Below are 24,427 nucleotides of genomic sequence, written 5' to 3'. Positions count from 1 at the left end.
GCGGATTATCTCAGTTGCCAGACGTTACATCCGGGTGAATGGTCTCTTCACCCAGAGGTATTTCTTCAGATCTGGGGTCTTCCAGAGATAGATCTGATGGCCTCTCATCTAAACAAGAAACTTCCCAGGTATCTGTCGAGATCCAGGGATCCTCAGGCGGAAGCGGTGGACGCGTTGTCACTTCCTTGGAATTATCAACCTGCTTATATCTTTCCGCCTCTAGTTCTTCTTCCAAAAGTGATTTCTAAAATCCTAATGGAGCGTTCGTTTGTACTGCTGGTGGCTCCAGCATGGCCACACAGGTTTTGGTATGTGGATCTTGTTCGGATGGCCAGTTGCCAACCTTGGACACTTCCGTTAAGGCCAGACCTTCTATCTCAAAGCCTATTCTTCCATCAGGATTTCAAATCATTAAATTTGAAGGTATGGAAATTGAACGCTTAATACTTAGTCATAGAGGTTTCTCTGATTCAGTGATTAATACTATGTTACAGGCTCGTAAATCTGTGTCTAGAAAGATCTATTACCGAGTTTGGAAGACTTACATTTCTTGGTGTTCTTCTCATAAATTCTCTTGGCATTCTTTTAGAATTCCTAGAATTTTACAGTTTCTTCAGGATGGTTTGGAAAAAGGTTTGTCTGCAAGTTCCTTGAAAGGACAAATCTCTGCTCTTTCTGTACTTTTTCACAGAAAGATTGCTAATCATCCTAAAATTCATTGTTTTGTACAGGCTTTGGTTCGTATTAAGCCTGTCATTAAGTCAATTTCTCCTCCTTGGAGTCTTAATTTGGTTCTGAGGGCTTTACAGGCTCCTCCGTTTGAACCTATGCATTCTCTGGATATTAAATTACTTTCTTGGAAAGTTTTATTCCTTTTGGCCATCTCTTCTGCTAGAAGAGTTTCTGAGTTATCTGCTCTTTCTTGTGAATCTCCTTTTCTGATTTTTCATCAGGATAAGGCAGTGTTGCGGACTTCATTTAATTTTTTACCTAAAGTTGTGAATTCTAACAACATTAGTAGATAAATTGTTGTCCCTTCTTTATGTCCTAATCCTAAAAATTCTCTGGAGAGATCTTTACATTCTTTGGATGTGGTTAGAGCTTTGAAATATTATGTTGAAGCTACTAAAGATTTCAGGAAGACTTCTAGTCTATTTGTTATCTTTTCTGGTTCTAGGAAAGGTCAGAAGGCTTCTGCCATTTCTTTGGCATCTTGGTTAAAGTCTTTGATTCATCATGCTTATGTGGAGTCGGGTAAATCCCCGCCTCAAAGGATTACGGCTCATTCTACTAGGTCAGTTTCTACTTCCTGGGCTTTTAAAAATGAAGCTTCTGTTGATCAGATTTGCAAGGCAGCAACTTGGTCTTCTTTGCATACTTTTACTAAATTCTACCATTTTGATGTTTTTTCTTCTTCTGAAGCAGTTTTTGGTAGAAAAGTACTTCAGGCAGCTGTTTCAGTTTGATTCTTCTGCTTATAATTTCAGTTTTTTTCATTATAAGATTAAAACTTTTTGATTTGGGTTATGGATTATTTTTTCAGTGGAATTGGCTGTCTTTATTTAATCCCTCCCTCTCTAGTAACTCTTGTGTGGAAGTTCCACATCTTGGGTATCTGCTATCCTATACGTCACTAGCTCATGGACTCTTGCCAATTACATGAAAGAAAACATAATTTATGTAAGAACTTACCTGATAAATTCATTTCTTTCATATTGTCAAGAGTCCATGAGGGCCACCCTTTTTGTGGTGGTTATGATTTTGTTGTATAAAGCACAATTATTCCAATTCTTTGTTTGATGCTTTTGCTCCTTTCTTATCACCCCACTTCTTGGCTATTCGTTAAACTGAATTGTGGGTGTGGTGAGGGGTGTATTTATAGGCATTTTGAGGTTTGGGAAACTTTGCCCCTCCTGGTAGGAATGTATATCCCATACGTCACTAGCTCATGGACTCTTGCCAATATGAAAGAAATGAATTTATCAGGTAAGTTCTTACATAAATTATGTTTTTTTTTAAATGATAGGATTTAACAGTGCTATCAATAAAGGGGACTTTCAGTCATGAAGTATAAAAAACTGCATGCTGAAAGTACCTTTTTATTTGCCTGCGATTTTATGCAACCTACGGCAAAATGCCGTTTTCCCAATGAGGTAACGTTTCCACCTCTTAGCCAATAGCGTGCTAGCCATACAGCATAATGCTGATCAGCTACCATGGCTATTGGCTAACAGGTGGAAATGTCACCTCATTTAATAAAATAGCGTTTTACTATGTGCGATCAGAGGCGCTCAGCTCGGTATAAACTTGCGGGCAAATAAAGGTACTTTCTTTATACTTCATGACTAAGAAATCCCCTTTATTTATAGCAATGGTAAGTCCTAGCGTTTGAAAAACGCTAGGGTTTACCATCACTTTAAACAAGCTATTTCTACCAGCATAAGATAGCAACCTTTATGCCTACACTGTTTTTATTACCATTATTATGCAGCAAACAGTAATTTTTGTTTTGTCCAAGAAGCGAGATCCATTGCGGTCTACCCTAAAATTTACCAACCAGGGCACTTGGATATTGTATATTGGATTTACAGTCTGAATCTGATACATTATTTTTATTTCACTTCGACTAGAGGATGGGGGGGAAGGGCAATAGCCTTAATGGATATTGCACTGTAAAATTATAACTCGCTTAATGTGTTTCCAGTGATCTGTTTTACCTGTTGATGTGTCTTAAATTGTTTGCAAATGGGTACCTTTTACCTTTATTTGTAACTTGAAATAGCTGATTTTGCTTGTTGAAAACACCAACTATACTGAACATGTTAATACTGTAATATTGGTTATAGAAAAGCTTTTTGAAAAAAAAGAGACAACAGCATAACTTTTGAATGGGGAACCCAGACCGTTTTAAATGGTGTTCCTGCAACAGATTTGAATACAATGATCTCTTATCGGCTGGTTGACTGAATTTGCACCTCCAAATAACCAAAGCAGTTGGGGAATTTGGCTATTGAAAAACATTAAAATGTTCTGAAAGTTGTCATACTCGGCTTGTATGTTTATTAATTTCATCCCTGTGGCCTTGGTATGACTGACCCCTTCTTCCTAGCCCCAGATGCAAACCAGAAAATGTTGTGAGATATCAAAGTATTTTCTTACCTGAGTCGAGGTGAGACACACAGTTATTGACCTCCAGTAGGAAGAAATTTCTTAGGGCCTTTCGTTCAGCAATGCTGCTTTAGTGGAGTTATTTCTTTTATAAATCTGCTGGTTTTATTTACTGCTGGGACTAACTTCCCATTTATTGCAGTCTAAAAAAAACCAAACTTGCTTCAAAAAGTTCCTCTCAATCTGTCAAACATTTTGTGCTATCTGTATACTAATAAGATCTCTCTCTCTCTATCTTACCCCTTGATAGAGTTCGACTGGCTGGCATGAAGATATCGAGGCCACCAATATCTGTGGGCCACTATAAAATGGTGAAACACAAGGGTGACCGGGGAAACGAGGAAAACCCACATAGGTGAGAAGGGATATCACAGGGTGTCAACATAACATAGGGTGTTAACTTAAAAACAAAAGAGCTATTGAACTGACAGAATTTTCAAAATTGCTTAAGCATTGCTAGGAAGCATTGCGCTCACGAGAGCGTGCTTCCATAAGCTCCTAAGTACAGCAAAGGGGGTAATTAGCGCAGCGATAGCAGCAAATATAAATATATGTATATATGATTATATACATATATACTGTAGTTATGTGTTAATATGTGTATATACCCATATTAACACAAATATATATGTATATAAGCATATATATTTATATTTACTGGGAACACATAGTTCCCATACACACATGTAAAGGCACTTCTCAGTGCCATTTTTTTCCAACACCCCACTCCTGTCAACTTTACCCCCCAAAATACTGCTTAATGCAGTTATTTTATTAAAAAATAAAAATAATACAATTTTTTTATTTTTTGAATAAAATACACTAAAATGTATTTTGGGGGCATTTGGGGCATATTTATCTCTGGTTAATTTAATAAGCACTAATTGCTACCGAGATCTCATGGTAACAATAACCAGTCACTTGTAATGGCTGATTAAATTTATTGCGTGTCCGCAAATGGGCAAATTTGCTCGTTTGCAGGCATGCGACAAATAAGCACTCCAGTTGTAATCTAGCCCTAAATGTTTAAGTTACAAAAAACTTTAGCAAGCATATATTAATGTCCTTTCCTTTTTACCTTCTCATCAGTTATCTTTTTTTATTTTTTTTGCAGTGTCCTGCAATTTTAATCAAAGAGAGATGGTGCAATCTGATTGGCTGCTCTGTACACCCATGTTTATAAAACATAAATTAATCAGTTAAACAGGTTCCTCTTTAAAGGGACATTAAACACTTTGAGATGGTAATATAAAATGATAAATTGTATATAATAAAACAACTCTGCAATATACTTTCATTATTTATTTTTTCCTATTTGCCTGTAATTCCAGTCTGAAATTGTGAGCTTTTCAGTTCCTGTTAGAAATGGAAGCGCAGAACACTATTAAATCCAGCACAACTATTGGCTGCACACTCTCGTGACCTATTTATAACGGTCCCTAATTGGCCACAGCAGAGAAGGTAACACAAGTTACAACATGGCAGCTCCCATTGTTTTATAGACACTAAAACTTTAAACTTATTTTGTCACTTTTTAAACAACTAATGAAACTTTAAAAAATACATCTACATGTTAGTCATGGACTAATCTTTTCTTTGAATGCATCATTCTATCTAGCATGTATTTAGTGTTTAATGTCCCTTTAAGGATGTAATTCTTAATCAGGCAATTTAACTTTTTAGCAACATTACATCTTGGCAATGAATAACAGAGCAAATTGGGGAAGGGGGGGGTTAAAGTCAGCAGAGGAAATATTTAAGAATATCTCTTTGTCAAGGCAAGTTGGGTTTAACTGTATAATCTTTTATAGAGCTGTTGTTAAGGAAAATAACTGAGTTGTAGATTAAACCATATATATTGTTAAAAGTGTAAAATTAAATTCCTCTGTGTTAAAACAGAACTTTTAAAACATTTTTTTCCACCTGGGACCCTTTTTTGTGACATCCATTATTATAATAATGTCCAGAACTTACTCTTTGTCAGATGGGTATACGTTTGTCAGCGAGGGGATTATTAGTGAAAAACAGAACTTATGCTTACCTGATAAATTTATTTTTTTCTTGACACGGTGAGTCCATGGATCATCTCTAATTACTATTGGGAATATCACTCCTGCCCAGCAGGAGGCAGTAAAGAGCACCACAGCAAATCTATTAAATATCACCTCCCTTCTGTCCAACCCCAGTCATTTGACCGAAGTAAAAGGAGAGAAAGGAAGTAACAAGTTGCAGAGGTGCCTGAGGTTTATAACACGAAAAACAGTCTAAAGAAACAGGGCGGGCCGTGGACTCACCGTGTCAAGAAAGATAGAAATTTATCAGGTAAGCATAAATTTAGTTTTCTTTCTAATGACACGGTGATTCCACGGATCATCTCTAATTACTATTGGGAATCAATACCCAAGCTATAGGACACAGATGATAAGGGAGTGACAAGACAAGGAACCTAAATGGAAGGCACCACTGCTTGAAGAACCTTTCTCCCAAAAGTATCAAACTTATAGAACTTGGAAAAAGTGTGCAGAGAGGACCAAGTTGCAGCCTTGCAAATCTGTTCCACAGAAGCTTCATTTTTGAATGCCCAGGAAGAGGAAACGGCCCTCATAGAATGAGCCGTGACTCTCTCAGGAGGCTGCTCTCCAACAGTTTCATAGGCCAAGCGAATTATACTCTTCAGCCACAAAGAAAGAGAAGTAGCCGTAGCTTTCTGACCCTTACATTTCCCAGAGTAAACAACAAACAGAGCCGAAGACTGGCAAAAATCCTTAGTCGCCTGTAAATAGTATTTCAACGCACGTACCACATCTAGGTTGTGCAGGAGATGCTCCTTATGAGAAGAAGGGTTAGGACACAAAGAAGGAACAACAATTTCTTGATTAATGTTCCTATCCGAAACCACCTTAGGAAGGAACCCCAACTTAGTACGCAGAACTACCTTATCCGAATGAAAAATAAGATAAGGGGATTCACACTGGCAATGCCGAGAGTTCAGAGACTCTGTGAGCAGAAGAAATTGCAACAAGAAACAAAACTTTCCAAGATAACAACTTAATATCTAAGGAATGCATAGGCTCAAATGGAGCCTGCTGAAGAACTTTAAGAACAAGGTTAAGGCTCCAGGGAGGAGTAACAGGTTTGAACACAGGCCTGATTCTGACCAATGCCTGAAAGGACTGCACGTCTGGGACATCCGCCAGACGTTTATGCAACAAAATAGACAAGGCAGATATTTGACCCTTCAAAGTACTTGCAGATAAACCCTTCTCCAGACCCTCCTGGAGAAAAGACAAAATTCTAGGAATCCGAACTCTACTCCAAGAGTAGCCTCTGGATTCACACCAATGCAAATATTTACGCCATATCTTATGGTAATTTTTTCTCGTCACAGGTTTACGAGCCTGAATCATGGTCTCAATGACCGACTCAGAAAAAACATGCTTAGATAAAATTAAGCATTCAATCTCCAAGCAGTCGGCTTCACAGAAACAAGATTTGGATGAAGGAAGGGCCCTTGAAGAAGGTCTTTCCGCAGTGGGAATGTCCAAGGTGGGAGTGTGACATCTCCACTAGGTCTGCATACCAGACCCTGTGAGGCCATGCTGGTGCAATGAGGATCACTGACGCCTTCTGCTTGATTCGAGCAATAACCCGTGGAAGGAGAGCGAACAGAGGAAATAGGTATGCTCGACTGAAATTCCAAGGGACCGCCAGAGCATCTATTAGTTCAGCCTGAGGATCCCTTGACCTCGACCCGTACCTCGGAAGCTTGGCATTCTGTCGAGATGCCATGAGATCCAGCTCCAGCTGTCCCCATTTGAGAACCAACTTGGCAAACACCTCCGGATGACGTTCCCACTCCCCCGGGTGAAAGGTCTGTCTACTCAGAAAATCCGCTTCCCAATTGTCCACTCCTGGAATGTGGATCGCAGATAGACAGCAGTTGTGGGTTTCCGCCCACTGAATAATCTTGGCTACCTCTGACATGGCCAAGGAACTCAGAGTTCCTCCCTGATGGTTGATGTAAGCCACTGAGGTTATGTTGTCCAACTAAAACCTGATAAACCAGGCTGAAGCTAACTGAGGCCAGGCCAGAAGAGCATTGAAGAGCATGTTTATGGGGAGAACAGACTCCTCCCGAGTCCATGTCCCCAGAGCCTTTAGTGAACCCCAGACTGCTCCCCAACCCAGCAGGCTGGCGTCCATTGTCACAATCACCCAAGCAGGTTCCCTAGGAGAAATGCTCCTGAGACAACCACCAAGGAAGAGAATATGTTGTCGTCTGATCCAGATTTAATTGCGGGGACAGATCAGCGTAATCCCTGTTCCAATGCCTGAGCATGCATAACTGCAGAGGTCTGAGGTGGAAACTGGCAAACGGAATGAAGTCCATGGCAGCTACCATCAGACCGATCACCTCCATACATTGAACCACTGACGGCCGAGTAGAAGACTGAAGGGCCTGACAAGAGTCGAAGATCTTTGATTTTCTGACTTCTGTCAGAAAATATTTCATTGATAGGGAATCTATTATTGTTCCCAAGAACACTGGAATTAAGGAACTCTTTCCCAAATTCACCTTCCAACCGTGAGAACGCAGGAAGGATAACAACATCTCCGTGTGGGAGTTCACTTGTTGAAAGGATGGAGCCTGAAACAGAATGTCATCCAGATAAGGCGCAAATGCCCTGCAACCGGAGCACCGCCAACAGGGATCCCAGGACCTTTGAAAAATTTCTGGGAGCTGTGGCAAGGCCGAATGGAAGAGCCACAAACTGGAAGTGCTTGTCTAGAAATGCGAACCTCAGAAACTTGTGGATGGGAACATGCAGGTACGCGTCCTTTTAAATCTACTGTCATTATGAATTGACCCTCTTGAACCAAGGGAAGAATGGAACAAATAGTTTCCATCTTGAAGGACGGTACTCTGAGGAACTTGTTTAGACTTTTGAGGTCTAAAATTGGTCTGAAGGTTCCCTCTTTTTTTTGGGAACCACAAACAGATTGGAACCACAAACAGATTGGAGTAAACCTCCAGACCCTGCTCCTGCATTGGAACGGGAACTATAACTCCCAGGTCGGAAAGGTCCTGAACACAGTGTAAGAAGGCCTCTCTTTTTATCTGGTCTACAAATAATCTTGAGAGCAGAAACCTTCTCCTGGCAGGAAAGGTCTTGAACTCTAGTTTGTATCCCTGGGGCACGATGTCCACCGCCCAGGGATCCTGAACCCAAGCCTGAGCGAAGAAGGAAAGTCTGCCCCCCACAAGATCCGATCCTGGATCGGGGGCAGACCCTTCATGCAACGGGCTTCTTAGCTTGCTTCCCCTTGTTCCAAGAAGGTTTGGACTGATCTTGCTTGGCAAAGGGAGAGGAAGGCTTACCTTTGAAGTTTTGAAAGAAACTAAAATTACTCTGACGTCCCTTTTTGTTTATTCCTCTTATCCTGAGGGAGGAAATGACCCTTTCCCCCCGTAATGTCAGAAATAATTTTAGCCAAGCCCGGCCCAAACAAGGTCTTACCCTTGTAGGGAATCGGCAAAAGCTTAGGCGAAACATCCGCAGACCAGGATTTCAACCATAAGGCTCTGTGGGCCAGTACGGCAAAACCAGAAATCTTTGCTCCCAGCTTAATAACCTGTAGGGAAGCATCCGTAATAAAATAATGGGCCAACTTAAGGGCCTTGATCCTATCCTGGATCTCCTCCAGGGGAGTGTCTGTCTGAATAGAATCAGACAACGCATCAAACCAATATGCCGCGGCACTAGTGACAGTAGCAATACACACCGCAGGTTGCCATTGTAATCCCTGGTGTACATACATCTTTTTTGAGCAACCCCTCCAACTTCTTATACATAGGATCATTAAAGGAACAACTATCCTCTATGGGAATAGTGGTTCTCTTAGCCAAAGTGGAAATTGCCCCTTCCACCTTGGGAACCATCTGCCAAGACTCCTTGATAGAGTCAGCAATAGGAAACATCTTCTTAAAAATAGGGGACGGAGCAAAAGGGATACCAGGTCTCTCCCTTTCCTTAGCAATAATCTCTGTAGCCCGATCAGGTACAGGGAAAACCTCTACCATGGAAGGTACATCAAAATACTTGTTTAGCTTCCTAGACTTCTTAGGATTGACTACGACCGTAGAGTCTGAGTCGTCCAAGGTAGCCAAAACCTCCTTAAGTAAAAAAACTGAGGTGTTCTAGCTTAAACCTGAAGGATACAACTTCCGCATCAGAAGAAGGAATTACACTGTCTGAGTCTTCACCCTTGGATGCTACCGAAGTATCTTCCTCATTAGATTTCTGGGAGGAAACATTCGAAATAGCCACGACTGTGTCAAAAACCTTACTCATTGATTCTTTACATTTCCCGTTGTGTTTTCCTTGCAGCATGGGAAAAGCAGACAGCGCATCAGATACCGCAGAAGACATGAGGGTAGCGATGTCTTGCAACATCACTCCAGGTGGAGTTTGAGAGGAAGCGCAGGGCACTGCATGTGTGGACGATAAAATTTGAGACACTTGAGGAGAAAGTTGCGGCATATCTTGAACAGTGTTAGAAGACCCCTGGACAACTTCTGCCTTAGACAATGTTGGCTCAGAGAAAAGTATATCCCTGTAATTTAAAGTTCTCTCAATACATGAGGAACAGAAAGGGATTGGTGGTTCCACGTTAGCATCAAAACATAAAGAACAAGTAACATTTTGCAGGGCCTCTTGGTCCATCTTTACTCACAATTTATCAAATTAAAATTAAACTGATATTTTAGGTTGAAAATAACACACAAAAAACATTACTGTCTCTTTAAATTTTAAAACGTAACTTTTATTTTTGCTGCAAGAAAATAAACTGTCACAAACACTCCGGACAACCTCTACACCTCAGCTTAGCTTTGCTGAGGTGCCTACCTTCCTTACTGACACCGGAGTGTATATCCTGCTAGAAGAAGTCCAGACTCATCTTATAGCACTGTAAACGGTTCGGTAACCGTAGCACTGCTTACAAGGCTGCAATGACGCTGTCTACCCTCTGGAACACAGGAAGTGAAGGGGAAAAGGCGCACAACAGAAACTTGCCGCCTCAGCTAGCCCTGCCTATCGTGGGTGTATCACAATTAATACCCCGGTCGGCAAAATGTACTCTAAAGTAAAGCCGCTGGGAGTAAGTGAAACACACACCACACATTGAGCCTATATCTCCTCGTCCCGAGTGCCTGCCATTACTGCCGTTTTTACAATATCCCCTAATTCTATAGGAGAATGTCTCTTGTGTCCCATCAAATGATATTAAGGTGCCATAGTTTTCCTGCATATGTTCCAGAAAAATAAAACCAGCACTTACCTCCAACTCACTAGGTTTGAGAGGCATGTTCCCTCACATGGACCTGTGGAAGAAAAACAAAGACTGAGTAATTTTACTCAGGCTTTCAATGTTTGGGCAGCATTAAATACATGGGAGGCGCAGTGAGGATTGTACCCCAGAAGTTCCCATTGCTTAAAATCCACCACTGCTCTACTGAAGAGACTGACATGGACTACGGCTACACCCCAGGACAAAGCAGAACAAACTTGCACTGCTAAAAAAATAACAAAATCTTGCTTGAAGAATCTTCTTCCAAACACCTAAACTTTACCACCTCGTTGGAGGGAAGGGAGGTGATATTTAACAGCTTTGCTGTGGTGCTCTTTGCCGCCTCCTGCTGGGCAGGAGTGATATTCCCAATAGTAATTAGAGATGATCCGTGGACTCACCATGTCATTAGAAAGAAATAAAAAACTTCAACAAAAATAAAGTCAATTTTAGTTTACAGCCGACTGAAAAGATTATTTTGTGGAACACCACATTATTAATCTACTATAAATAGTTTTATAAAATTATATTAAAAACATAAAAAAATAAAAGAACAATATTACAGAGAAATGTGACCGCATTTCTATAGAATTAATAGGAAAGAAAGCACTCTCTGGGAATTAGAGGTGTTTTGTGCCAATCCTGACCCCCAGTTTAAGAAGCATGGTGTTATATGCAAGCAACAGTGTTATATTATAATGCTCTAGCTAGGCGTTTAACCCCTGCAAGATTCACCAATGGGACTTAGCTGAACACATCTAATGAGTCAATGACAAGAGGCCTATGTGTGTAGCCACCCGTCACCCGCTAGCTCCCAGTAGTGCATTGCTGCTTTACCGTGTTCTCTTGATACCAGAAGAACAAAGCACATTTGATAATAGAGGTAAATAGGAAAGTCTCTTAAAATTGCTTTCTCTATCTGAACCATGAAAATTCTATTCTGGCTTTCATATCTCTGAAGATCTTCAATAAAATATCTTTATTATAGAATATTATAACATAAAAAGAAAAAAATATAAAAAATAGGTTATAGATGTATTCATTGTTGCTTCCAGCATGTCACAGGTTAAATTTGCACACCTTTTTCTCTCTCTCTCTCAAACCTTATACACCAAGCTTGAGTCATTGCTTCTGTTTCTGTTTAGTGGATAAATACAAAGCATTACTTGATAACTAAAGTGACAGATGAGATTAAAATTATTGTTCTGATACCAGGGCAAGGAAACCGCAGTATATTTTTATAGTGGCACTGTACATACGCAAAAAATGATGTGCTGAAAAGATAATCTTTTAAATGTTTTTCTTTTTGTGATAAAGGGTTAAAACTGTTTATAGCTAGCAGGAAATGCTTGTTGTATACCAAAGTATAAAAGGTCAAATCCCAAGAACAAGTATTGATATTGCTATCAATTTTGTAATGCACTTTGGAGCATGAACATGCAAAGATTAGTTTATTGTTATATTATATGGAAAGCTGCGTCTCTTATCTTTTCTACAGTGAGCTAGCTGAGGTCTACAGAGTGATAGGAGATGCCACATTGCTGATACATTTTAAAACTATTAATAATTTTATGTAATATAATATTATGCAGAAAAAGTTTTTTTTTTGTTTTTTTACAATTGTCTTTAGAATGTGTACAAAACTCTGGGTAACTTCCTGTTTTGTACTCCATTATGGTATTGTTCATCACAGAATTATTAAAAATTATAGATACTGTAGACAATATATCCTATGGAATATTTAGAACTTTTACAGGATTTTAATAATTTATTATTTAATATTTCAAAAACGTGCCTTAAGATAACTAAGTTTTCATGTGCACCAAACTGACACCTCATTAGACCTAAATTGCAAAACCCGAAGCGCGTTATGCATATTTTACATTCCATTGTTCTTCACATAGAAAAATAATGTAATTTGTATTATTAAATATATATTTCTATATATGAATATGATAATGTTCATGTAAAATATATATCTATAGGAATATATATTATAAAGGTGTGTGAATATGTATATAAAAAAATATATATATATGTGTGTGTGTGTATATATATATATATTTATTGTGTGTGTGTGTATATGTATATATATATATATATATATATATATATATATATATATATATATATATATATACATACATACACGTATGTGTGTTTATATAAATATGTATTTATAATAAAAATAATATTGTCCTGTATGTGAAGAACATTGGAATGTGAAATATTTACAGTAAATACAGTGAGATATTAAAGAATTATTATTATTATTATTTATAAACACACACAGTATTGTATAGAAGGCTCTGGTTCTTCAGCAGCATTTGAACAACCCATAAATTACCGGCTGTGTTTAGCTTTAGTTTTGTTGGCGGTTAAACACACTGTCTGGTAATAAAAACAATCACCGGCATGGAAATTATGCATGAACTTTGAGGGTTTATTTTTTTTTTAATAAAAACATTATATTGTAATGTAAGTATCTCCTTCACATTAAGAGCCCTGCATAGCAAGATAAACCACATTCAACCACATCTGCCTTTCTGAAATTCTTTTGGCACCTCACAGTACTGAAAACCCATCTTAGATAATAGCACCAGTCCAGAGATTTTTAGAGAATCAAACCCTTAGAGTTGTAGCCTCAGTAGTGCAAAAATTACATTAGAGCATGTAAATTTTACACTAGAACATCTCTTTAAGTTAAAGGTTGTTTTGTTTTTTTAATTTTTTTATTTGAAGCCAACAGGAAGTCATGTATAGCTGGGTGCAACTATTCTGTCGGATAGAAGGTAACATACGTTTTTTGAAAAACAAACAAACAATAATAATAGAACCAACCAATTGAAAAGATGACTTTAATGTCCCTTAAAGATGAGAATACTGAGTCCTAGGTAATTTACTAATTCTCCTTCACATTGTCCTCCATTGGCCTGGTGAGTTTTTAAATTCTCATTTGTACTCCGTGTCAATGTATAGGATTGGATTATTTTGTAATTACCTCTTTACTATCTTTACATCTTCATGAAAAACATGTATAGGCTTTACTACTTTTGGATATTTAATTTTACAAATGCAGTAAAAACATTCATTAGTGGCACAGCCAAGGCTTGATCAGGTTCCTGAGGTATTAATAGTAAAATAGTGGGATGGGGTTTCCACCTGTGAAGGAAACAAATTTGCATACAGAGAACTAAATATAAAAGACAGTAATTCTTCTAAGGTCTTTAAACAAGGTAGGTCAAAGCACAAAATATTGGTTGAGTGATTCTCATGTGTTGTAATGTTCTGTAACAAATTCTTTACATTTTCCTGTAGGTTTGATCTGCTAATACGAACACAAAGAATGTGGACCCAGGATGGTATGAATTCTTTAAGCTACACACTGCTGTCCAGAGAACGAGAACCACTTTACACTAATATCACTGTGGATATAGGTGTGGACCCTAGAGCTAAAAAACCAGTAAGGATGCGTGGTCCTACACCTCCACCAGCAAGTTATTACAGCAACAGCACCCAGAGCAACTCAGCGGTTAGCAGAGCTACGACTCAGTCTCAGGTACAAGCCAATAAATCGGAAGAATTATTATCTAAAGAGGAAAAGGTAACATCAGTGCTAGGCCAGATACGAGAGGCAGCAGAACAATCTCCAGACGAAAAGCTTAAAAAGAGGCTAGATAACAAAAAAAAAGGCGTGATGAATAGTCTCTTGAGTGACCATACTGTTGGTCCCTCTGCAGTATCCTTGGGGCAGCCTCAACCACAGGGAGCCAGAAAGAAGAGGATGAGAAATGACATACAGGCACAGCACAGCAAACTCCATCTGAAGGCAGCCAAAAATCCAGTAGCAGAAAATGGCATTACAGAAGTTCTTACTGGTGGTCCCCAAGAGGACATGCAAAAGGTGTCCTTAGAGCAGACCCTCCAAAAGAGATCTTCTATGCAACATTCTGACAGGAAATCAAACCAGCTATGAGAGTTAGAAAACATTGCTCGATCTAATGTGTTTTACTGAAGTGGACCAGTCCACCAGAAATGATTAGAGGGGCACTATAGGGACCACTATGTTCTCCTACCTAGACTGCAATTTGGTCTGAGTGAGGATCCTGTACTGTCCTAGAAAATGTGTTGGTTGTCTCAGGAAGAATTTGGAGAACAAAATCAAATCTGCTGTCAGAAACATGAATGTGTTGAGGGGGTGGCTATTTGAGTTTGAGAACATTTCTCTGTTATTGGATACTGTGAATATGTGAGTAGAAGGAAGGTCTGTTTCTGTGAAACACCTTCTTCCTGGTGCCTCTTGTGGATAAATATTTGTGTGCCCAGTGCACTCTAGGTACCCATCTCCAGAGAATTCTGCATCCTTTACCTTTTATACATCCAAAGTAGCAGCGGTTTTAGACATGGCATGCCACGTTTTTAATCTGCATTACATGCTCTGTACTCCCATCATTTTTTTTTTATGCATTCACGTTAAATCAGAGTGCCTCTGCAGAAGATTTAAAAAAAAAAAAAAAAAGGATTCACTGTGGATATTCCTAAATTATTTTGCAATGAAATGGCCATGTGTGCCATGTGTTCTCTGCCTTGTCGCTTAATTAGCTACTGTTTACAGCCTGTCTCGCAGTAGTTCTGTTCTCTTGATTTTACAAAGTGTACATATTCATAAGGATATATTTTTTTGAAGAATAATTTTATGCTCCGTGCTGTGCGCCGAGTGTGGTTTTAACGATATTCTCAGGCTGCTGTCTTTAGGAGATAAAAAATTCTCTAACCTACAGTCATTTTTTTGGTGTACAGCTTGAAAGACCATTCTAAATAATGTTTGTGCAAGCCAGTATTTAAATCACAAGGTTTAAAGTATTCATGGTGCATTTAGACCAAATTTTCAACCAGACGTCTGCCTCTTTTATTTCTGTTTTCTCACTGTAATTTTATAAGTAGTATTTAAAAAGGCAGAATCCATCTCCATTGGCATGTAGCACTGAACCTGATTAGGGTCCTCTGTTTTTTTTTTTAATAATAATTTAAACTGAGAAAATGGACTGAAAAACTGTGATAAGAAAACCTCTGAAATGAGAAAATACAAAAGTAACCCGCTGGTTACAAACAGACCTTTATCTTTACTTGCAGCTATTCATTTGTTTTCTTGTGGTACATGCTAAAGCCTCAGGACTTCGACATTATGACAATGTGTTTTAGAAGTTGTTAATTAAAAACAAATTGCAACTTGTTAATTTATTAAATGTGATATGGGAATTGCCTGATTTATGAAAATAGTTAATTTTTTGTACGTGAAATAAGGTAAAAAAACAAAACAAACGTATTATGTATGTACGAAAAACATAATTTATGTAAGAACTTACCTGATAAATTCATTTCTTTCATATTAACAAGAGTCCATGAGCTAGTGACGTATGGGATATACATTCCTACCAGGAGGGGCAAAGTTTCCCAAACCTTAAAATGCCTATAAATACACCCCTCACCACACCCACAAATCAGTTTAACGAATAGCCAAGAAGTGGGGTGATAAGAAAAAAAGTGCGAAGCATATAAAATAAGGAATTGGAATAATTGTGCTTTATACAAAAAAATCTTAACCACCACAAAAAAGGGTGGGCCTCATGGACTCTTGTTAATATGAAAGAAATTAATTTATCAGGTAAGTTCTTACATAAATTATGTTTTCTTTCATGTAATTAACAAGAGTCCATGAGCTAGTGACGTATGGGATAATGACTACCCAAGATGTGGATCTTTCCACACAAGAGTCACTAGAGAGGGAGGGATAAAATAAAGACAGCCAATTCCTGCTGAAAATAATCCACACCCAAAATAAAGTTTAACGAAAAACATAAGCAGAAGATTCAAACTGAAACCGCTGCCTGAAGAACTTTTCTACCAAAAACTGCTTCAGAAGAAGAAAATACATCAAAATGGTAGAATTTAGTAAAAGTATGCAAAGAGGACCAAGTTGCTGCTTTGCAGATCTGGTCAACCGAAGCTTCATTCCTAAACGCCCAGGAAGTAGATACTGACCTAGTAGAATGAGCTGTAATTCTCTGAGGCGGAATTTTACCCGACTCAACATAGGCAAGATGAATTAAAGATTTCAACCAAGATGCCAAAGAAATGGCAGAAGCTTTCTGGCCTTTCCTAGAACCGGAAAAGATAACAAATAGACTAGAAGTCTTACGGAAAGATTTCGTAGCTTCAACATAATATTTCAAAGCTCTAACAACATCCAAAGAATGCAACGATTTCTCCTTAGAATTCTTAGGATTAGGACATAATGAAGGAACCACAATTTCTCTACTAATGTTGTTGGAATTCACAACTTTAGGTAAAAATTCAAAAGAAGTTCGCAACACCGCCTTATCCTGATGAAAAATCAGAAAAGGAGACTCACAAGAAAGAGCAGATAATTCAGAAACTCTTCTAGCAGAAGAGATGGCCAAAAGGAACAAAACTTTCCAAGAAAGTAATTTAATGTCCAATGAATGCATAGGTTCAAACGGAGGAGCTTGAAGAGCTCCCAGAACCAAATTCAAACTCCAAGGAGGAGAAATTGACTTAATGACAGGTTTTATACGAACCAAAGCTTGTACAAAACAATGAATATCAGGAAGAATAGCAATCTTTCTGTGAAAAAGAACAGAAAGAGCGGAGATTTGTCCTTTCAAAGAACTTGCGGACAAACCCTTATCTAAACCATCCTGAAGAAACTGTAAAATTCTCGGTATTCTAAAAGAATGCCAAGAAAAATGATGAGAAAGACACCAAGAAATATAAGTCTTCCAGACTCTATAATATATCTCTCGAGATACAGATTTACGAGCCTGTAACATAGTATTAATCACGGAGTCAGAGAAACCTCTTTGACCAAGAATCAAGCGTTCAATCTCCATACCTTTAAATTTAAGGATTTCAGATCCGGATGGAAAAAAGGACCTTGCGACAGAAGGTCTGGTCTTAACGGAAGAGTCCATGGTTGGCAAGATGCCATCCGGACAAGATCCGCATACCAAAACCTGTGAGGCCATGCCGGAGCTATTAGCAGAACAAACGAGCATTCCCTCAGAATCTTGGAGATTACTCTTGGAAGAAGAACTAGAGGCGGAAAGATATAGGCAGGATGATACTTCCAAGGAAGTGATAATGCATCCACTGCCTCCGCCTGAGGATCCCGGGATCTGGACAGATACCTGGGAAGTTTCTTGTTTAGATGAGAGGCCATCAGATCTATCTCTGGGAGCCCCCACATTTGAACAATCTGAAGAAATACCTCTGGGTGAAGAGACCATTCGCCCGGATGCAACGTTTGGCGACTGAGATAATCCGCTTCCCAATTGTCTACACCTGGGATATGAACCGCAGAGATTAGACAGGAGCTGGATTCCGCCCAAACCAAAATTCGAGATACTTCTTTCATAGCCAGAGGACTGTGAGTCCCTCCTTGATGATTGATGTATGCCACAGTTGTGACATTGTCTGTCTGAAAACAAATGAACGATTCTCTCTTCAGAAGAGGCCAAAACTGAAGAGCTCTGAAAATTGCACGGAGTTCCAAAATATTGATCGGTAATCTCACCTCCTGAGATTCCCAAACTCCTTGTGCCGTCAGAGATCCCCACACAGCTCCCCAACCTGTGAGACTTGCATCTGTTGAAATTACAGTCCAGGTCGGAAGAACAAAAGAAGCCCCCTGAATTAAACGATGGTGATCTGTCCACCACGTTAGAGAGTGTCGAACAATCGGTTTTAAAGATATTAATTGATATATCTTTGTGTAATCCCTGCACCATTGGTTCAGCATACAGAGCTGAAGAGGTCGCATGTGAAAACGAGCAAAGGGGATCGCGTCCGATGCAGCAGTCATAAGACCTAGAATTTCCATGCATAGGGCTACCGAAGGGAATGATTGAGACTGAAGGTTTCGACAAGCTGTAATCAATTTTAGACGTCTCTTGTCTGTTAAAGACAGAGTCATGGACACTGAATCTATCTGGAAACCCAGAAAGGTTACCCTCGTTTGAGGAATCAAAGAACTTTTTGGTAAATTGATCCTCCAACCATGATCTTGAAGAAACAACACAAGTCGATTCGTATGAGACTCTGCTAAATGTAAAGACTGAGCAAGTACCAAGATATCGTCCAAATAAGGAAATACCACAATACCCTGTTCTCTGATTACAGACAGAAGGGCACCGAGAATCTTTGTGAAAATTCTTGGAGCTGTAGCAAGGCCAAACGGTAGAGCCACAAATTGGTAATGCTTGTCTAGAAAAGAGAATCTCAGGAACTGATAATGATCTGGATGAATCGGAATATGCAGATATGCATCCTGTAAATCTATTGTGGACATATAATTCCCTTGCTGAACAAAAGGCAATATAGTCCTTACAGTTACCATCTTGAACGTTGGTATCCTTACATAACGATTCAATAATTTTAGATCCAGAACTGGTCTGAAGGAATTCTCCTTTGGTACAATGAAGAGATTTGAATAAAACCCCATCCCCTGTTCCGGAACTGGAACTGGCATAATTACTCCAGCCAACTCTAGATCTGAAACACAATTCAGAAATGCTTGAGCTTTCACTGGATTTACTGGGACACGGGAAAGAAAAAATCTCTTTGCAGGAGGTCTCATCTTGAAACCAATTCTGTACCCTTCTGAAACAATGTTCTGAATCCAAAGATTGTGAACAGAATTGATCCAAATTTCTTTGAAAAAACGTAATCTGCCCCCTACCAGCTGAACTGGAATGAGGGCCGTACCTTCATGTGAACTTAGAAGCAGGCTTTGCCTTTCTAGCAGGCTTGGATTTATTCCAGACTGGAGATGGTTTCCAAACTGAAACTGCTCCTGAGGACGAAGGATCAGGCTTTTGTTCTTTGTTGAAACGAAAGGAACGAAAACGATTGTTAGCCCTGTTTTTACCTTTAGATTTTTTATCCTGTGGTAAAAAAGTTCCTTTCCCACCAGTAACAGTTGAAATAATAGAATCCAACTGAGAACCAAATAATTTGTTTCCCTGGAAAGAAATGGAAAGTAGAGTTGATTTAGAAGCCATATCAGCATTCCAAGTCTTAAGCCATAAAGCTCTTCTGGCTAAGATAGCCAGAGACATAAACCTAACATCAACTCTAATAATATCAAAAATGGCATCACAGATAAAATTATTAGCATGCTGGAGAAGAATAATAATATCATGAGAATCACGATTTGTTACTTGTTGCGCTAGAGTTTCCAACCAAAAAGTTGAAGCTGCAGCAACATCAGCCAATGATATAGCAGGTCTAAGAAGATTACCTGAACACAGATAAGCTTTTCTTAGAAAAGATTCAATTTTTCTATCTAAAGGATCTTTAAACGAGGTACCATCTGACGTAGGAATGGTAGTACGTTTAGCAAGGGTAGAAATAGCCCCATCAACTTTAGGGATTTTGTCCCAAAATTCTAACCTGTCAGGCGGAACAGGATATAATTGCTTAAAACGTTTAGAAGGAGTAAATGAATTACCCAATTTATCCCATTCTTTGGAAATTACTGCAGAAATAGCATTAGGAACAGGAAAAACTTCTGGAATAACCGCAGGAGCTTTAAAAACCTTATCCAAACGTATAGAATTAGTATCAAGAGGACTAGAATCCTCTATTTCTAAAGCAATTAGTACTTCTTTAAGTAAAGAGCGAATAAATTCCATCTTAAATAAATATGAAGATTTATCAGCATCAATCTCTGAGATAGAATCCTCTGAACCAGAAGAGTCCAAAGAATCAGAATGATGGTGTTCATTTAAAAATTCATCTGTAGAGAGAGAAGATTTAAAAGACTTTTTACGTTTACTAGAAGGAGAAATAACAGACAAAGCCTTCTTTATGGATTCAGAAACAAAATCTCTTATGTTATCAGGAACATTCTGCACCTTAGATGTTGAGGGAACTGCAACAGGCAATGGTACATTACTAAAGGAAATATTATCTGCTTTAACAAGTTTGTCATGACAATTATTACAAACAACAGCTGGAGGAATAGCTACCAAAAGTTTACAGCAGATACACTTAGCTTTGGTAGATCCAGCAGGCAGTGATTTTCCTGTAGTATCTTCTGGCTCAGATGCAACGTGAGACATCTTGCAATATGTAAGAGAAAAAACAACATATAAAGCAAAATAGATCAAATTCCTTATAAGACAGTTTCAGGAATGGGAAAGAATGCCAAATATCAAGCTTCTAGCAACCAGAAGCAAATGAAAAATGAGACTGAAATAATGTGGAGACAAAAGCGACGCCCATATTTTTTAGCGCCAAATAAGACGCCCACATTATTTGGCGCCTAAATGCTTTTGGCGCCAAAAATGACGCCACATCCGGAACGCCGACATTTTTGGCGCAAAATAACGTCAAAAAATGACGCAACTTCCGGCGACACGTATGACGCCGGAAACGGAAAAGAATTTTTTGCGCCAAAAAAGTCCGCGCCAAGAATGACGCAATAAAATGAAGCATTTTCAGCCCCCGCGAGCCTAACAGCCCACAGGGAAAAAAGTCAAATTTTTGAGGTAAGAAAAATATGATAATTCAATGCATAATCCCAAATATGAAACTGACTGTCTGAAAATAAGGAAAGTTGAACATTCTGAGTCAAGGCAAATAAATGTTTGAATACATATATTTAGAACTTTATAAATAAAGTGCCCAACCATAGCTTAGAGTGTCACAGAAAATAAGACTTACTTACCCCAGGACACTCATCTACATGTTTGTAGAAAGCCAAACCAGTACTGAAACGAGAATCAGTAGAGGTAATGGTAAATATAAGAGTATATCGTCGATCTGAAAAGGGAGGTAAGAGATGAATCTCTACGACCGATAACAGAGAACCTTATGAAATAGACCCCGTAGAAGGAGATCACTGCATTCAATAGGCAATACTCTCTTCACATCCCTCTGACATTCACTGCACGCTGAGAGGAAAACCGGGCTCCAACTTGCTGCGGAGCGCATATCAACGTAGAATCTAGCACAAACTTACTTCACCACCTCCCTTGGAGGCAAAGTTTGTAAAACTGATTTGTGGGTGTGGTGAGGGGTGTATTTATAGGCATTTTAAGGTTTGGGAAACTTTGCCCCTCCTGGTAGGAATGTATATCCCATACGTCACTAGCTCATGGACTCTTGTTAATTACATGAAAGAAATACAAATTTCCATGAGTGCAATGAGTGTGGTTGCTTCTGTGTCCCATTTTAACCCTACATATATTTCTATGTTGGAAAAACGAAGTGTAGGGAACCCATCTTTACATTTTCCCCTTATATTTAGCTAGTTATATGCAGGCCCCTGTATATTTCTTCTCTAGCATAAGCATTCATTTCCTACAAATAGTGTTGTGTGTAATGGTCACCTAGTGTGGTGAGCTCTTGTTATATTTATTTTGTGGATAAATGAGAATTATTCAAAGAAATGTATGGATAATCCAGAAGTTTTTGTTGAACATTATATGTAAATATAATTATAATTAAGTCCTTTTAAAGTATTGTAAAATATAGGTTCACAGTTTTGATATGTGTGTTAAAAATATGAAATGGAGCAATTAATCTAGTATCCTTTTCAACTCTGCATTATTTCCCAATTAGACTTTACAACTATGTGCATTCATTGTTTCCTTATGCTTCAGAAACTTGTGTGCTTTGCACATCTGAAGGTGCTTAGTTATGAATACTAAAAGTGTGCACATGATCAGAGCTTGTTACTATAAACAAGCATTGGAAACTAACTGCACAAGTTATGGTTGTCCTAATCCATGAGGGGGGGGAAGCCATACTAATTAGCATAAATAATTACAGCCATGTCAGTAAAACCTGGGCTGGATGCCAACCCTAGTGTGTTTTGTGTGTCATCTTTTTTTCTATATTACTGATTAACATGATGATATGTGCATTATTTTTTACTCCTGTTTCCCATGGTGTTTTTCCTTCTGACTCTCTAAACTTTTAGACCTTTTGTGTTTTTATTGTGTTTAACCTGTAAGTAGCGGAGACAGACATTTATAGGATAGTAGTGCTTTAAAACATTAGTGTAGCTGACAAAGCGACCACGCTCATATTTCTGTGATGATCTGGAGGTTTTGCACGTGCTTTTACATCACAGGTATCATTGCACTTGATTGCAAAGGCATTGAACCAATGATTGCAAAGGCAAAGAGGAACACAAACCTAAAACTGGCTGTTAACTGCTGCTTCAAATGTAATTTAATATACATTTCTAACTTTCTGAAATTATTTTATAGCTAATTTTCTATTCTTTACCTTTATATATGTACTATATATTTTATATCAAAAGGGTCTTTTTAAAGGTACAGTCTAATCAAAAATAAACTTTCATGATTCAGATAGGGCATGTAATTTTAAACAATGTTCCAATTTACTTTTATCATCAATTTTGCTTTGTTCTCTTGGTATTCTTTAATTGAAAGCTAAACCTAGGTAGGGTCATATGCTAATCTATTAGCCCATGAAGGCCGTCTCTTATCTGAATGCATTTTGATAGTTTTTCACAACTAGAGGGTGTTACTTCATGTGTGCCATATAGATAACATTGTGCTCACACCTGTGGAGTTACCTAGGAGTCTGCACTGACTGGCTAAAATAAAAGTCTGACAAAAGGACTGAATTAAGGGGGCAGTCTGCAAAGGCTTAAATACAAGGTAATCAGAGGTAAAAAGTATATTAATATAATAGTGTTGGTTATGCATAACTGGTGAATGGATAGTAAAGGGAGTATCTATCTTTTTAAACAATAACAATTCTGGTTTAGACTGTCCCTTTAAATATTTTAGAAAGAAGAAGAAAAATACTTATTGCCATGGATTTGCTTACTCTCCAGCAGAAGTTCATGGGATATAGTCAGCCTGGCCAACTGTTTTTTTGTTTGCCTATTCTTGCTTAATCCTTCAGTGTACAAAACACACAAGGGCCTTTGTTACAATGCTTTTTTCATAAAACTGAGCCTTCTTTCAAAACAAGCCACGCGTTTATAACTGTAAAATGAGACTATATGGCATGGTGTTATGTTGCTTTATTGGTATGAACTGAATTATATCCACACAAGAACAAATGCTGTGTGCTCTTACTGATGTACGGTATTTAAACAGTGCTAGACCGCTAAAGCACTATAGCGAGATTCCAAAAAACACAAGGATACTCTATACAAGAAAAACGCAAGAGGGAAAAATATCACTATTCGATTCGGCCCAAACAGGACGCTGGAAATTTCAAATCTTCATATAGTATATAAAAATAATTGTAGTTGCAAAAATATGAGTCAGTGCTTACTTTCTGCAACTACAATTATTTTTATATACTATATGAAGATTTGAAATTTCCATCATACTGTTATTTGGGCCAAATAGCAGTATTTTTCACTCTTTGTGTTTTTCTTAACTGAGTTCTAGACTAAACATCTCTGACATCCATTCACTTTACATATCTCTTCATGGCAATCTTAGAAATCTTTGTCCAGTCACACATAGTAATGTGTATATCTGACTACAAGGAACATTGCTTTTCAGTCACAGATCTTCTGCACACACAGAAGTACCAGATAGTTGTTGTCCAGGCTTGATATGCAGCTGTAATGTGATTCACTTTGCACTCTGAGTACCCAGCAAGCTTTGCACGGCATTTCTAGCATTGTAAATGCAGTCATTAACAGAGACCCCCTCATATGATGCTCCAATAAGGCTGAATGGCAAAGAATGTTGGTTGATGAAGGTAGAGATACTATCTGTAGGGAAAGAGAAGAAAAAGTGTTTGTAGTCAACTCCTTGTAGACCAGTGCATGCTAAACATTTACAGAATTTTACCATGATATATTAGTAATATTTAAATAGATGTCAAA

At 38.4% G+C, this 24,427-nt stretch overlaps 2 protein-coding genes across 3 annotated transcripts in view; one reads left to right on the top strand and one right to left on the bottom strand.

Moving 5' to 3' along the window:
- Positions 1–15,785, top strand: part of B4GALT3 (beta-1,4-galactosyltransferase 3) — a 79,036-nt gene extending 63,251 nt beyond the window's left edge. Inside the window, exons 6-7 of the mRNA XM_053704484.1 lie at positions 3,419–3,523; positions 13,837–15,785. Coding sequence (XP_053560459.1) covers positions 3,419–3,523; positions 13,837–14,494 — 763 coding nt within the window. The 3' untranslated portion in view covers positions 14,495–15,785. The remainder of the gene's footprint in view (positions 1–3,418; positions 3,524–13,836) is intronic.
- A 7,805-nt stretch (positions 15,786–23,590) lies between these two features.
- The window catches only part of PPOX (protoporphyrinogen oxidase), a 123,017-nt gene continuing 122,180 nt past the window's right edge, over positions 23,591–24,427 (bottom strand). For both annotated transcript variants that reach the window (XM_053704486.1, XM_053704487.1), the window contains exon 13: positions 23,591–24,313. In XM_053704486.1, coding sequence (XP_053560461.1) covers positions 24,171–24,313 — 143 coding nt within the window. In that variant the 3' untranslated portion in view covers positions 23,591–24,170. The remainder of the gene's footprint in view (positions 24,314–24,427) is intronic.

The sequence above is a fragment of the Bombina bombina genome, chromosome 1 (assembly GCF_027579735.1).
Source record: "Bombina bombina isolate aBomBom1 chromosome 1, aBomBom1.pri, whole genome shotgun sequence".
NCBI classification, from domain to species: domain Eukaryota; kingdom Metazoa; phylum Chordata; class Amphibia; order Anura; family Bombinatoridae; genus Bombina; species Bombina bombina.
This window is presented reverse-complemented; position numbering and strand designations above follow the sequence as displayed.